General features: G+C 38.3%; 1 protein-coding gene across 6 annotated transcripts in view; it reads right to left on the bottom strand.

The window, feature by feature from the left end:
* Positions 1-255: 255 nt before the first annotated feature.
* Positions 256-17,051, bottom strand: part of TGFBR1 (transforming growth factor beta receptor 1) — a 57,917-nt gene continuing 41,121 nt past the window's right edge. For 5 of the 6 annotated variants that reach the window (XM_030292670.1, XM_030292671.1, XM_030292672.1 and 2 more), the window contains exons 5-9: positions 15,403-15,570; positions 13,623-13,779; positions 11,414-11,538; positions 9,809-9,939; positions 256-4,823 (exon numbers count right to left, since the gene is read on the bottom strand). In XM_030292670.1, the coding sequence (XP_030148530.1) occupies positions 4,698-4,823; positions 9,809-9,939; positions 11,414-11,538; positions 13,623-13,779; positions 15,403-15,570 (707 nt within the window). In that variant the 3' untranslated portion in view covers positions 256-4,697. Of the gene's footprint in view, positions 4,824-9,808; positions 9,940-11,413; positions 11,539-13,432; positions 13,517-13,622; positions 13,780-15,402; positions 15,571-17,051 lie in introns of those variants that run through there. The other variant, XM_030292673.1, reaches the window with a different exon arrangement.

The raw sequence follows: 17,051 nt of genomic DNA, 5'->3' as shown, positions 1-17,051 counted from the left end.
TTCACGTGACAATAAGCAGTTCACGTGGAGGCAGGTCCATCCCATCCCCTGACAGATCAGGCACCCCCACGCATGTGGGAGGACGCCACGGATGCACCTTCAAGGCAGGTGGGCACTTCTCAGCCCCGTTACCATGTTGCAACTTGTACTGAGGAATAATCCAAAGATTCTAGTATCTGTCTATAGCAACTGCATTTCCTATCAGCATGGCTCAGTCCAATACACGTACTTTATTTTAAATGATGCCACTAGCACTTGGGAAAAAAAAGTCATTTATTTGCATTGCTTCCACTTCTCTACTGTAGTGTTAGGACCCGACATAAGCATCGCTCTTCTACTTCCTATTTACAGCTCATTCAGAATATTACTACAAATACAATATACAATTTTTAAAAACTTCTGGGGAACTGTCGTCTTTGTTTTTCTTTCCTCTTTATAGGTTTCTCAAAATCATTCAACTTAAATGAAAATTTACACGGACATTTTCTGTACACATCCGAAAGGGCAGAGGTTACACTGGTAAAAGCCAAAAGAATTTTGCACGAATACAATAAAATACAGAAAACAGAGAGTATAGAAGATGTTATTTGGGGTACAAATATAAACAATACAGTACCATTTGAGTAATTTAGCAACATAACACTCATACTTTATAGAAATAAAACTGCAAACCTGGAGAATGCTCTGACAAATATTAAACATTATATATACAATGAGGTAAATGTACCTTGGTCTCTTGAGAGGTAATTTAAGTTTAAAGCAATTGACATTTTGAAGCATCTCCTTGACATAGAAAGAAATATCAAACACCCCATTCCATTGGCACAAGGTGAAAAAGGGATATCAAAACACGGTTCACGATATTCAATTCATAAATCTTGTTAAAAAATAAAAACAAATTCACTTAAGTTCTTTTTAAGTTTTAAGAAACAGGTTGAATATTATTAACCACATTCTTAGAAGTTTACAATTACAAGTAAGATTGCATAATGGTGTGGAAAAGCTTGAATGTACTGACAATCCTCAGAATGACTTAGAATCCCAGCACTGCCGGAAGGGGCCCGTGGGTATTTCAGCGTTCTTAATCACACTCAAGAAGCTACAGATTACATGTCCAGACCTATTCTTTAGGATCTCAAAAATATCTGAATTGGCATTTCCTGCCAAGCTGTAACAGAACCACTGTTTGGAAATTCCATCATTTGGAGCCAGAACACTGCCACAGTCAAGAAACAAAAAGAAACAGTTGACTTATAATCACTCTTTCAGTGCAAGGATAAAAATAAACTATTGATATGACAGGTCTACTGGAATACTGATTTTGTTCTGCATTTTAATTGGCAATAGGCCATCTTGTTTCACAAAACAGTCTAAGTGGGACAGTTCGCGATGTAGAGGGGGAACAGAAGGTAGCTCACGCATGAGCTGATCACTAAATGTCGTAAGGAGAACTGAAATTTGGAAATCTTGACGGCCATGGCACTGTGCACTGACTCGAGGCACTTCTTGAGCATTATCATTACAGCAGAATCACAGGCTCCCTTCTTCAGACCTTACCCTGTCCTACAGCGGGTAGGATCGGCCACTGCTTCTGGCACAACTCCTATTGCCATACTGCCACCTTGCTGCCTTCCCACTCCCTGGCCATAACTGAAGTCACAACAAGGCAGCCAGCAGGGCCATCACCCACCCAATCTCCAAACTTGGGAGAGCCCTCCCAGCAACACCCCATGACTCGAAGAAATGGAAGCACGTCCTACGTTTCCATCAACCATTTAGATACCAAAAGCAGCTATTCAGTCAAAAGGCTGCTGAGGGGATATGGGCAGGGCATGGTGGCGGCAAGGCAATGGTCTCTGAGCAGGAAGGCCGGTTGAAAAAACTAAGCTGAAGTTATAAAGGAAGGACCGGGGACACCTGTGCCCCACTGGGTCGTACCTCCCTCATCCCCAGTCCTCCGGGGTACTGACAAAATGGACGTGGACAGGTAACTGGTCTGAAGGTACATTTTAAGCCAAGTTTAATCTTGGAAGGTGAACGTCTGAAGACAGGCAGCATAAACAAAGGCTTGTGTTTCTGAGTGACAAAATTAACACTCTAGTCAAACTTATCTGCAGTTATGGCCGTAGCAATCAGGATCTATTTCATCTTTTAAGTGACTTCCGTTTCCAATATTAGCCAAATGGGGTTTATCAAACTCATTAGCCAAAAAAGGAATTTGCTGCAATAATAAACCCAATTTAGAACTAAACTCCAACTTTAAAAAAAAATTCCCTGACTCCCCAAAAGTACATTTTATTCACTTAGGCAAGAACAGTATAACTGCAACTCAATCTTTGATTCAATAAAGATTATCTTCAGTAAAAGTTGATTACTTTACCTTATAGGAAAGTGAGAAATTATGTATCACAATTTCAAATCAGACAAGAACTTTTGGTATGTTCTTAAAATTATATAAAAATAGTTTTAGCATTGGTCCCCTGGATTTCATAAAGCAGATCTGGTAGGCTTAGAAATGGCCAAAAAAAAAAAAAAAAAAAAAAAAAAAAAAAAAAAAAAAAAAAAAAAAAAAAAGGTACTTATAAAAAAAAAGGTACTTATAATCACAGAGCTAGAGTTTATTAAACAGGAAATCTAACATATTTATAAAAACAAACCCCTCAAACTCATTCATTTGCTTTGAAAAAATTAAAATCATGGCAACTACAGAAAAAACTCAGATTTGGAGTCAAAATATTAACCTCTAAGCACATTTTCCCCATGATGTTTTTAAACACATGAAATTGACACTAAATTCCTATGTATATGTCATTCATTCTAAAATTACTTTGGCTTTAAGACCAAATAGTCTTTCAAATTTATTCTATGTATAAGAGATAAGACATTATCAGAATGCAGGCCAGTCAGTGTAAATGGCCACTATCTCTTACTGACCAAAATACTGTAAAGGTTATTCTGACCCTTTCATTTAGAAACTGATAGCAGTATAAAGTCAATGTCTTGCCTCATTGCTATGATAGTTTTTTCTCTCCCGTCAGAATAAGATCACAGTGATAAAGAGAACTCTGAAAATTATAAAAGCCCTAAAGGACTTTTAGCACTGGAAGTAAAAACCAGTTATTGTAAGTTAGTTTCAAGTTAATGTGAAGACCATGACGAGTTTGCTTGAGACATTTAATTTGACTAAAAACATCTGTAAATGGAGAACCTATACTCAGAATGTTCTTTAGCTACCACTCCCAAAAATCAAGGGTGTACTGAACTCGTTACATAACCATGGAGATTAAGCACTTGTGCACAGTATGCGCACACGGAGGGAAAGACTGAATTAGAAGCTGCCTTCTTCAAAGGGTAGTGAGACTCCAGAACCACACGAACTCTGACCTTAGTTACAAAGACAGAAAGCCCACTGAACACTGACTCCGACATGACGAATGTGACTCTCTTGCACACCTGTTAGCTATTCAAATTATTAATTACCTTTACCTTCCTAGAAAAAAACCTATTATTTAACATCAACCATATCCTAATTTTAAATGTAATTCATTTCTTAAAAAAATAACACTGTCTTTGATCAGATAAAGGAAAAAATGGCTTACAGAATGCCACACAACTTTTCACAAGCAGCTAGACAAATTTTCCCTTTTAGAAAAATTAGTCTGTAGGCTACAAGTTTTAAATTATTAAAGTACTATAAGCATCTAGAGTGCCACTTGACTTAAGGTATACTTAGACAACACAATTTAAATGCAAAAGCTTGAAGTGAGAATATTCAAATATGACCATGATAACATTTACCAATTAATGCCACTTCATTTCTTTAGTGGTTTAAGCACATTTTGGTAGGAGAAAGGCATTTTCAAAATGGACTACCAAATGACATACTACAAAAATTCCTCCAAAAAACTAGACAGAGAAAGTCTGGGCTACCCAGATAAATAAACTTCTTGAATTAAAATACTACAGGTTTTAAGACACACAGACTTTAAGCAATTCTATTCATCTCCATTAGAAAGACACAGAAGCGGCACTTACTGGTATAGTACAATCCCATTTTGAAGGCATGTAATGTTCTGAATATGTGAAAGAACAGTAATAGTATACAAAATACAATTGCATAAATTATGTTCCTCACTACTATATGAGGTCATTTTTAGACTCAAGATAAGAGTTTTATAAGTGTTAGTTTTAAGATCCTGAAAATTATAGACCAGTACATTCAAAGTCTGAATCAAGGAAACTCTTTAGTGGTTCAGAATCCTCTGAGAATGTACTAACCAGGAATAAAATCACTTTCTTGAAAAATAAGAAATGTTTCGTGTAACTCAACAATCCAGCTCCTTTACCCTTAAAGATGATCTTCAGCACAGCAGAGTTAACCTAAAGTTAAGATCAGCAATCATCTTTAAAAAAACAAAACAACAACCAAGTTTTGTGTTAATAAAAAATAAAGGTAGACTACACAACACTTTGTAACTGTCCTGGGAAAGAAGTGTTCATAGTGCAGAGAAAGGACCCACATGGCTGTTTCCTGGGTCCAAAGAAATCCTGGGGAGTTTCTCATTGACCTTATTACACTGTCGCAAAAGGAAGTAATATCCTTCTATTCCCTCTCAGTGAGGTAGAACAGCTGACCTCCCAAATTAAAACCCAGGAGCAGATCTGAAGAAAAGCAGAGTTCAGGTGAAGCCGCAGAACTACATTTTGATGCCTTCCTGTTGACTGAGTTGTGACAATGTTTTCTTAATCCTCAAAGCTGTAAGTCTAGCAGCTCCGTTGGCATACCAACATTCTCTCATAATTTTAGCCATTACTCTCAAGGCCTGCAAGAAAATAGAAGAAAAATTATAGTTAACGCATGCACCACTTTCCATTCATCTGGATTAGATCTTGACTCTGTACAGTTTCTTTCCAAGTGACATACGTTCAAGTTTTTGTTTGTTTCAGCATTATCTGTAATAACAAATGAATAGAAACCTCCTCAATTCCCTTCAGTAGGGTACTGCTGTCAGCAGCTGGAAAGCAGATGGACAAGGGATGACTTACTTATTAGCAGACCTAAAAAATCTGAATCCTAAACCAGAGTTGTACATGGCAAATAAGGAACTTGACTCACACTGAAACGCCCCCAAAAACCGAGGAATTGACTGCACTGAGTTCCTCTGAGGTAAAGTGCAAGCTAAAAATAGGATCAGCCAAAAGAGCTGGAACCCCAGATCCTTGCCCCTCCCTGAGCATCACATAGTTGGGTGACTGCAGCCCCCCACCAGCAAAAGACTAGAGATTTGTATCTGAGAGGGTAAAGCAGAGATTTCTGACTTGGGGAACATGGGGGCAAAGTTCCATACTGACAACTCACTAAATGAGAAGACCATAAGCTTTCTCCCCAAAACACAGGCCACAACCTGTAGACACTCCTCCAGGCAAGAGACTGTAAGAGTCCTCTCTGGGGAATGCGAGCCCAAGTGGAAAGACCTGAAGATACTGCCATCAGTGGCTCTCCAAGCGAGTAACCCAGTTAGATCACCCTAAAGATCACAGGTGATAAGCTCCCTTCATGTGCACAAAGCTTCCCATCGGCTTTTAGCATCCTATTTTTAAACATGAAGAGAGCAGGAGTTTGATTAGACACCAGAGAAAGCAATATGAATGCAGAAGCTGATACAGAACAAAGCAACTTGGAAAAAACAGTTGTACAGAGAAGAAAACATCAACAACTTATCATTAATATCCTTAAGGAGATAAAAGAAAATGTTCATGTTAGATTTACCATTGATCGTTTTTTTGCTTCTTGTTTGACTTTGGAAAAACTTGACAGAAGAATTGGAAAATAAACCTGATAAAAAAAGATAAAAGTTGATAAACCTCCCGGAAAGTGTAGAAAAAAACCAGAGATGGAGGAAAAGACAAGAAAATTAGAAGGCCTCTTCAAGAGGTCTACCATTCATAAGTAGACTGTAAGAAAGAGAACAGAGGAGGAGGTGCCTGAATGGCTCAGTCGGTTAAGTGCCTGGCTTCAGCTCAGGTCATGATCTCATGGTTTGTGAGTTCAAGCCCCACATCAGGCCCTGCACTGACAGGGCAGTACCTGCTTGGAATTCTCTCTCTCCCTCTCTGTCTCTGCTACTCTCCCACTCGTGCTTTCTCACAGTCAAAATAAATAAACTTAAAAAAAAAAAAGAATGGAGGAAAATGGAAGAGAACAAATCAAAGAAATACTTCAGGGACATTTTCTAGAAATGAACATTTGTTTCCAGATAAAAAGGATCAAGTTCCTATCACATACATATACTCATTCAACAAAATAATAAATTTACTGACAGCCTACCATCTACCAGATACCATCCTAGGTACTGGGGATACAATAGCGAGCAAACAGACAAAATCCCTACCCTCATAAAGCTCACATTCTAGAGAGCCAAAGCATATAATTAATAAGTAAGTAAAATACATGGACGGGCAGTGGTAAGTGCTACGAAGAAACATCATTTAGGGAAGCAGATAAAATATGCCAGGGAAAGAAGATGATATTTGAAATGGGTATAACAAGGTAACGTCTGAGCAGAGACTTAAAAGAGGGAGGAACCTGAATAAACCAGAAACAGGAAGTCATGCAGCCAGGAAAGAATATTCACCATAACAAAGGGAAAGGTAATCCCAGGACCAAAGGTGAGGGATATCCCAAGGGGAAAGCTGCACAGTGGGCCTAGAGAACTATAAGTCCAGACTGGAAAGTATCAGAAGATTTTGCAAGACATTTCTTCAGTTATTCTATCAGTTTCATGTTCTTACTGTGTTTCAACTTTTGAGAGGAGATTCATAAAACCCTAGAAAAGTGAAAGACTGAATAAAGTACATATAAAACTAATCAAATTGAGAAAAAACAAAAATGACAGCGATGGCATTAATTCAGCAAATTGCATGTGTGCTCTTAATGTTAACTGCTAACTTTTCCTCATGCTTAAAAAGCCATCTGTTTAGAGGCACCTGGGTGACTCAGTAAGTAAAACTAAGGCTTCTGACTCTTGTTTTCAGCTCAGGTCATGATCCCAGGTTCGTGGGATCAAGTCCCACGTCAGGCTCCACGCTGAGCATGGAGCCTGCTTGAGATTCTCTCTCTCCCTCTGCCCCTCTCCGCAGCTCACGCTCATGCTCTCGCTCTTTCTCTAAAAAAAAAAAAAAAAAAAAAAAAAAAAAAAAAAAAAAAAAAAAAAAGCCATCTGTTCAATAATGTGCTCTACTTAATGAGTGCATGAATACTTCCAAGTACTTTTGATTTCAGCTCAGGTTATGATCTCACAGTTCGTGGGATCAGGCCCTTCACCAGGCTCTGCACTGACAATACAGAAACTGCTTGGGATTCTCTCTCTCTGGCCCTCCCCCACTCACACTCTCTCTCTTAAAATAAATAAATAAATCAACTTGAAAAAATTTTTTTAAATCTGTTGCAGTTCCATACACTAATAATGAAGCAGCAGAAAGTGAAATTAAGAAAACAATCCCATTTACAATTGCACTGAAAACAATAAAATATTTCGGAATAAACTCAACCCAAGAGGTAAAAGACCTATACTCTAAAAACTATAAAACACTGATGAAGGAAGTTCAAGATGATATAAAGAAATGGAAAGACATTCCATGTTCATGGGATGGAAGAACAAATATTGTTAAAATGTCTATACTACGCAAAGCAATCTATACATTTCATGTAATCCTCTCGAAATACCAATAGCATTTTCATAGAACTAGAACAAACAATCCTAAAATTTGTACGGAACCACAAAAGACTCTGAACAGTCAAAGCTATCTTGAAGGAAAACCAAAAACAAAAACAAAAAAACCAAACTGGAAGTATCACAGTTCCAGATTTTAACTTATATAACAAAGTGGTAGTAATTCAAATAGTATGGTACTGGCCTAAAAATAGACACATAGAGATCAAAAGAATAGGACAGAAAATCAAGAAGTATACCTATAATTATTTGGCCAATTAATCAACAAAGCAGGAATGAATACACAATCAGAAAAAGACAAATGGTGTTGGGAACACTGGACAGTCACATGCAAAAGAATGAAACTGGACCACTTTCTTTCATCATGCACAAAAATAAACTCAAAATGGATTAAAGACCTAAATGTAAGACTTGAAACCATAAAAATTCTTGAAGAGAGCATGGGCAGTAATTATCTCTGATATTGGCTGTAGCAACATTTTTCTAGATATGTCGCCTGAGGCAAGGGAAATAAAAGCAAAAATAAACTATTGGGACTACATCAAAATAAAAACCTGCACACCAAAGGAAATAATCAACAAAACTAATGGGAGAGGATATTTTTAAATGACATATCTGATAAAGGGTTAGTATCCAAAATATATAAAGAACTGATACAACTATATACCCCCCAAAATAATCCAATTAAAAAATGGACAGAAGAAATGAATAGACATTTCTCAAAGAAGATATACAGATGACTACAAACACAAGATGCTCAACATCACTCATCATCAGGGAAACGCAAATCAAAACCACAATGAGCTATCACCTCACACCTGTCAGAATGGTTAAAATCAAAAAACCAGAAACAAGCATTGGTGAGGATGTGAAGAAAAAAGAACCCTCTTGCACTACTGGTGGGAATGCACATTGGTGTAGCCACTTTGGAAAATAGTATGGAAATTCCCCCCAAAATTAAAAAGTGAACCACCCTACGATCCAGGAATTGCACTACTGGGTATTTACCTCAAAACTACAAAAAACACTAATTGAAAGGGATACATGCACCCCTACATTTATTGCACCATTATTTACAATAGCTAAACTATGGAAGCAACCAATGGATAAATATTATTCAGTCACAAAAAAGAATGAAATCTTGCCATTTGTAACAACATGGGTGGATCTAGAGGATATAATGCTAAGTGAGATAAGTCAACCAGAGAAGGACAAATACCATATGCTGTCACGCGTATGTGGATTTAAGAAACAAAACAAGAAAAAAAATGAGAGACAACCAAGAAATAGACTCTTAACTACAGAAAACAAACTGATGTTTACCAAAGGGCCAGTGGATGGGGGTATGGGTTAAATAGGTGATAGAGATTAAGGAATGTACTTATCAAAAAAAAAAAAAAGAGAGAGAGAGAGATGGTGAACTTAAATTCAACCAGACCGGTAAGTGCATTAGGATTAAACACTCCATGTAAAAGACAGATAGAAAAATAGGTAGATAAAATAAAATGCAGATGCCTTGGTTCATTGGTAGATTTAAACACTATTCTTTTTTTTTTTTTTTTTTAATTTTTTTTTTTCAACGTTTATTTATTTTGGGGACAGAGAGAGACAGAGCATAAACGGGGGAGGGGCAGAGAGAGAGGGAGACACAGAATCGGAAACAGGCTCCAGGCTCTGAGCCATCAGCCCAGAGCCCGACACGGGGCTCGAACTCACGGACCGCGAGATCGTGACCTGGCTGAAGTTGGACGCTTAACCGACTGCGCCACCCAGGCGCCCCAATTTAAACACTATTCTGATACACTGACAGCCTCTGCAAATGTTCCATGGCCCTTTTGATGGACTTGAGATTGAACATGAAAACTGTTTTTCACTCATTGGTTTAATTGCCATGAAAAAAAAAAGGAAGGAAGGAAGGAAGGAAGGAAGGAAGGAAGGAAGGAAGGAAGGAAGGAAGAAAGAAAGAAAGAAAGAAAATTCTTGTGTCTATTTTCCTTAAAAAAAAAGAGGCAAATTTCCACTTAACAAGCAGAAACAGTTTAGAAAATTGTATAGTATCCAAAAGAAATACTCACTTCACAACTCTGCCATCTGTTTGGAATATTTGGCCTTAACTTCTGTTCACAAACAACTTTTCTCATTTCTTCAACTGATGGATCAGAAGGTACAAGATCATAATAAGGCAGCTGGTAATCTTCATGAATTCCTATATTGGTTAAAAACAACAACAACAATTTTGAAGAATTTATTGATAATGCCAGACCATTCTTTGTCCAGACAGAAAAGGAACACCTGAGAGTCCTATTCAGGGTTCCATTCACGAATTAGCTAAGTGCTTATGGCTTGGTCTGTCTCATCCACATCTGCATCAACAACCCATCTTTCTGAGTTGGTACTGGGTCCAGTAAGCTTGCAACTAAATATCACCATGGGATCAGCAAACGCTATTTTTTTTTAACATTTATTTATTTTTGAGACAGACAGAGACAGAGCATGAATGGGGGAGGGTCAGAGAGAGAGGGAGACGCAGAATCTGAAACAGGTTCTGAGCTGTCAGCACAGAGCCTGACACGAGGCTCAAACTCACGGACCGCGAGATCATGACCTGAGCCGAAGTCAGACGCTTAACTGACTGAGCCACCCAGGCGCCCCATCAAAGGCTATTTTGACGATGGTTAACCATGAGCTATGTTGACCAGATTGACAGTTTCCTATAGAACTCTATGGTACAAAAAATGAGAGTTTTTATTCTGTGAGCGCTTACCCTCTCACTTGGCACAGGGATCTACACTCTACCACGGAGATGTAAATCCTACAAGCAAATTGGAGGTGCAAGTCCTTTACCTCTACTTGGATCTGTCCTCTTTGCTACAAGAGACATGCTCCCCTTCTTACTGTTACATAAACTTGAGACCTTAGTCTCAACCAAGCCTGGGCCCCCAAGGATAAGAAACTATTCCTCAAGTAAATATGGGAGTTTCTCAATCTAAAACTAAACCTAAGTTAAAACTTAGTTTAAAACATAGTGTAAGGGTGATATAACTGTATTCTGTATTTGTAACTTCCAGCTATGAAGTTGGACAAAATACCCACAATCTCAGGGGGGAAAATGAGTTTGACCCAGTTATAATTTAGAAACAGCTTCCTGGGTGGCCTCTCAAGTAGTCATCCACTCTAAATAACTATATGTCAAGATAACAAGGGCTTGGTTTCTGATGCTTCCCAAGATTTAAATGGAAAATAGAAAAAGAATACAGAATAAGTATGTCATGTCATTTCCTCTCACCACAGATTTTATCTCCTTTATTTTCTTTGGCACTCTCAGTGATCACTGCTGATATGTGTAATCACACTCAATAAAAAAAGGCTAGGGGCACCTGGATGGCTCAGTCGGTTAGGTGTCTGACCTCAGCGCAGGTCGTGATCTCACAGTTCATGGGTTCAAGCCCTGTGTCAGGCTCTGTGCTGATAGCTCAGAGCCTGGAGCCTGCTTTGGATTCTGTCTCTCTCTCTCTCTCTCTCTCTCTCTCTCTCTGTCCCTCCCCCTCTCACACTCTTTCTCTCAAAAATTAATAAACATTAAACAAAAATTTTTTTAATTAAAAAAAAAAAACAACAAGGCTATCCCTGAACAGCTTCTCTGTTCATGACAAACTAATGGGGGAGGGGGAGAAATTTACCACCAATGGAACATCGTCGAGCTATTTCCCAGAATACTAAGCCCATTGCATAGATGTCAGCACGTTTGAAGGATTCAAAGTGTTTCATGTTTATGGAATCATCTAGAACTTCGGGGGCCATGTACCTAAAAAAGAAGTCAGCATTTTACTTTATGTAATGGTGGCCACAATACTTTTGAACTCTTTCATAGATTTTTTTCTCCTGAGAATTAAAAAAATAAAATAAAATAAATCAGTATTACCAGTATTACCTCTGAGATTTTTCTTCCCTTTTAGCATGGTTCTGCTACTTTTTAAAATGATTCACACTTCTTATAGAAATTTTCCCAAAGTTCATAAAGTACAAAGTAAAAAATCATTCCATTACTACCACCCAGTGTTAACACTTTGATCAACATCCTTGCAGATATCTCTCTCTATATATGGACATATACATACAATATTACATAACTAAGATCATATTACCCTCAAAAATATTAAATATCCATACTGATTTGAAAATTACTGATGTCAACTAAATCCCATGAAAAGTTGAAACAGCAATTTCATGCTATCTGCCTTAATGATCTTAGTTTCCAATGAAAGACACACATATAATAACCATGACTATTATAAATGTCCTAACATATACCACCTACTTTGTCAAGTACTATGTAGGGACCATACATTTTAATCTAGAAATCTTCTCACTAGAAGAGGATGAAAGGAAGGACGAAGACATAATCCAGGGAACAAAATAATAGGAAAAAATGAATGCCAGTCCTCCTATTTTTTAGAGAGCAAGTGGGGGAGGGGCAGAGAGAAAGGGAGACAGAATCCCAGGCAGGCTCCACACTGTCAGTGCAGAGCCCGATGTGGGGCTCAAACTCATGAACTGAGCCAAAATCAAGTCAGACACTTAACCAACTGAGCCACCCAGGCTCCCGCCAGTCCTCCTATTGATGCCACATTGTAGGGTTTTCAAGTTTTAAAAAGCCTACTAAAGTTAGAGATCAGGATCCACGAAGACCTGATCTGCAGCAACCACTGTCCTGGACCCTAAGTCAAAAGTTCTGAGAGTCCCTGTTGAATCCAGAAATCACAGATACAACTGAGACAGAATGAAGCTTGGCTCTATCCAAAGCCGAGGCAGTAGTGTGAACATATGTTGTGGCAACATGCTGTGATACAGAGTAAGGCCTTTTGGGTCAGAAAGGCCGAGGTTCAAATCTCAGCTCTTCAGGTTACCATCCTTATGAGGCTGGCCTCATTATTTAACTTCCATCGGGCTGTTTCCTCATCTATGAAATGAGGACAAGGACACCTACCTAGTTATGTTCTTTTGAAATTCATGGATTCAACAAATGTTTACTGAAGACCTGCTCTGTATTAAGCACTGTAACGGATACTGGGAATCCAAGGCTGCTCTCAAGCAGCTTGCCATCCAGTGGAATATACAGACAGATAAATGGAGAATTACAATGTGCTAAGTGCCTTAACCGTCCAGGTTCAGCCTGCTGAGAGCCCTTGGTAAGGGCACTTCACTGTCGAGAAAAGGCTTCCTATGAGAAAGGAAGGGTGAGGACAAATCACGGAAACAGCACATGCAAAAATTCTGAGGAAGAAAGAAAGGTGTATTCTCAGGAACTAAAAATAAGAAAATGGGGGCACCTGAGTGGCTCAGCTGGTTAAGTATCTGACTCCCGATTCTGGCTTAGGTCACAATCTTGAAGTCTGTGGGATTGGACCCCATGCTGGGCTCTGTGCGAACAGCACAGAGACTGCTTGGGATTCTATCTCTGCCTCTCTCTCTGCCCCTCCCCTGCTCTCTCTTTCTCTCAAAATAAACATTTTTTAAAAATAATAAAATAAGGAAATGGTTGGGCTAGCTACAGTACAGCATATAAGGAGAGCATTAACTGAGATGATATATATACAAGACCCATTAAAATGATTGGCACATACTGGGCAGCCTATTAACGTCAGCTAATATTGTTATTATAATTAATATAACTAATGATAATATTCTGGAAGGGCCACCTTTCATCAGCAGGCATCTTTTAAAGTCAGGTAACCTTGGCTTCAGAGCAGGCAAGACCATGAGATCTTCTACCTGTGGGCAATCTAATAAAGTACAGGTTTGAGTTTCAGAAGATACGTATATACAAATGAGAAGGCAATGAAAAAGAAGTTGATTTCAGAAGGTATTAAATACTATTCACAAGTATACCTTTTTGTTCCCACTCTGTGGTTTGGAGCAATATCAATCGTATCTGTGGCTGAATCGTGTCTTACTGCCAGTCCTAAGTCTGCAATGCAGCAAGTTCCATTCTTCTTTACTAAGATATTCTTGGACTTCAAATCTCTATGAGCAATGGCTGGTTTCCCTAAAGAAACAAAAATTAAACGTGATTATTTAAAAGGTGATACCAGTCACAATTCTCACCTTTAGGTTCAAAGCCTCTACTCCTGTCCCAGCGCAGTGTCAAAGCATCTCAGCCCACATCACCCACAATACCTGGACAGTTACTCAACAACCCCAAGCAAGTCATTATACCAAAAGTTGCTGAAATCACATTTCTTCAAAAAACATAGAGAAAATAAGATTCTCTAAAAGATGGTGCTCAAAAACTGTAAGTCTAACAACTCGAAGCCTAGGGGTTAAAGACGTTAGTTTGTTGACATCTCATGAATTATTTACAGAACTCTAGTCACAGACTGATATTTCAGTCTAAGAACCAAATATCTACATCACTTCATCTACCTCCCAACTGTAATGTACTCAGTATTAGATTCACAACCTTTAATACTAACCACTGGAAGACATGCTATTAAAAAATCATAATTACAGTGTGGAAACCCTAGAACCCTCCTCCATTGCTGGCAGGAATGTAAAACGGTACAGCCACTTCAGAAAAAATCGTCACAGTCTGGCAGTGCCCCAACACCATCAATTACTATATAATCCAATAATTCCACTGTGTAAGAGAACTGAAAATATATGCCCACACACAAAAAAATAAAATAAAAAAAGTGTACACCAATGTTCATGGCAGCATTACTCACAACAGCCAAAAGTGGAAACAACCCAAGTGTCCATCAACTGATGGGTAGATGTGGTACGTCCAAACAACAGAATACTATTTGGCCATAAAAAGGAATGAAGCACTGATATGTGCTACAACATGGATGAACCTTGAAAATACGTTAAGAGAAAGAAGCCAGTCACTAAGGAGTTTGGGAGGAAATGGGGAGCGACTGCTATGGGCACAGTATTTCTTTCCGGAGTGATGAAAAATGTTCTAAAATTGACTGCAGTGATTCACAACTCTGTGAATACACTAAAAACTGAGCCATACACTTAAAATGGGTGAATTGTATGATACGTGAATTATAACTCAGTGGAGCTGGTACAATCAACAACAATAATAATTACAAAGATGAGGCTAAGATGTGAAATAGCATGTGTGCAGTAAAGTGCGGAGTGATGGCAAGTGTAGAATCTCTACAGGACAGAGAGATACTGGCATCTGATATCCTACGTGGCATAAAAATCATACCACAACAATTTCGTAACTAAAATTTTTCAACTATAAACTGTCTCATGCAGTCTCCTTATCTCAGGGTTATATATAATTATTAGATGGCCAGATAATATTAGATAGCATGTTAATTTTTATAAAGCATCTTTCACATTACATTTGATACTATACATAAAAATACATTCTTTTAGACTTTAATTCTAAAATGAAGATCCTCAAAATCACAAGACTACATGCCACTTTTAAGAACTCACGAACACGTCAGTGGTGCCACAATGACTAGAGAATCTCTAAACAAATTCCTACATTGCTAATTCCACCTGAGATTTTCAACAGAAAGATAAAATAATTTCATTTAAAACCTCATTTTAAACATCTCCACTTAGGCTGACCTGTCACAAAAATTTTCTAACAGACATTAGATTCAGGGGAATTTAAAGCTTAAATAACAGAATTACTTGGAGTTACCTTGGGTACCAACAATCTCCATGTGAAGATGGGCAAGTCCACTTGCTGTGGACAAAGCGAGTTTTATCATTCCTTCCACGGTCACTGTGTATCTGTTCAAATAATCAAAAAGGGATCCATGCTCATGATAATCTGACACCAACCAGAGCTGAGTCCATGTACCGTTGTCTATAGAGTAGAATAACAATGCTTCAGATGGGTTGTAGAACATTTAAGATTTATCAATTCAAAAGTTACCACTTTTTACTCTTTTTACTCTTGAAATCCACAACTGTAACATATGATGATGGTACCGTAAGTGTGCATATTATTTCCTTCATGTTTTGTCTGTCTTATACTTTTATATACATATCTTTCAGATACTCTGAGTAAGCCCCCTAGTCTTGAGATAAGGCAAGGATAACTAATCCCATTTAAGAGATAAGGAGTCATAGTTCCAAAATGGTGACCTTGAACCTACACAGACAGTAACAGAGCGGGGACTCCTTAGTGGCTAGAAAAATGTCTGGTTCAGGTTAGGTGCTCGATGGTTGTTTCTGGAAGGAGCAGGGAAATGAGAGGAAGGAAGATGGGAAGTATCTGGAGCCTAGTGTGGCCACAGTAGGAATGGAATAGTACAGGACAAAACTGACTGTGAGCTTAAATGAAGAAATGCAAGCTTTATCACAGACTGTAACTTCAGTTCACAAAGAAGCCAGATAAGAGGATTATGAACCCAAGGTTTACAGATTACAAAAAAATATAAAAATTGTGGTATTTCCCACTGACACATGGGAAAGCAGAGACAGGAACTAAAACGTCCAGAGGAAAAAAGCTAGGGCTGAACCCAGTTTTACATAAGGTGATTCTGAACCTTGACAACTAGTAATATGTATTCCAAAAAGGTTGCTTGTAAACTGATACATGGATTTGAAATGTGTTTTCCCATGGGAATCATGGTAAAGATTCTGGCTAGGCTTCCGGGCTAGGCTGGTCCACAAAAGCCTATTTAACCTAAAAGTAGCAAGAAAATCACATATTTCGTGAAATCACGCATTACGACAATACTAGGAGGTAGCACAATTCAGTAAAACATGCAGGCTTGGAGTCATTCTGACCTGGAGTGAAAGCCAGGGCCTCGTTGTTATGGATTATGTGACCTCAGATAAGTTTTGTAACCAATGAGCCTCTGTTTCTTCTTTTACACAGTTAAGAATACCTTACTTTTGCAAAAGTGTTAAAATTTAAAATATAAGATAATTAGTTAAGCAGTTAGTGTAACTCATGGCACAGAAGAACTTAAAATAGGCAGTTTCCTGTTTCCTGAGACACCTGGGTGGCTCAATCAGTCGAGGGTCCGACTCTTGATTTCAGCTCAGGTCATGATCCTGGGGTCATGGGATCATACCCGGCGTCAGGCTCCATGCTGAGCATGGAGCCTGCCTAAGATTCTCTGTCTCCCTCTGCCCCTCTCCCCCACTTGTGCTCGCTCTCTCCCCCTAAAAAATGAAAAATTAAAAGAATTTTTGTAAATGTGATGTTTCCTACCCTACTGGTTGTAAAAAAAAAAAAAACCCACACAACTGACATAAAACAGCATCTATATTTTGAAGGTTTTTACTTGAAGGAAAGCAACTCTGATTAGAAGAGAATAAGAAAGGTATTTTCAG

Source organism: Lynx canadensis, chromosome D4 (genome assembly GCF_007474595.2).
Source record: "Lynx canadensis isolate LIC74 chromosome D4, mLynCan4.pri.v2, whole genome shotgun sequence".
NCBI lineage: Eukaryota > Metazoa > Chordata > Mammalia > Carnivora > Felidae > Lynx > Lynx canadensis.
This window is presented reverse-complemented; position numbering and strand designations above follow the sequence as displayed.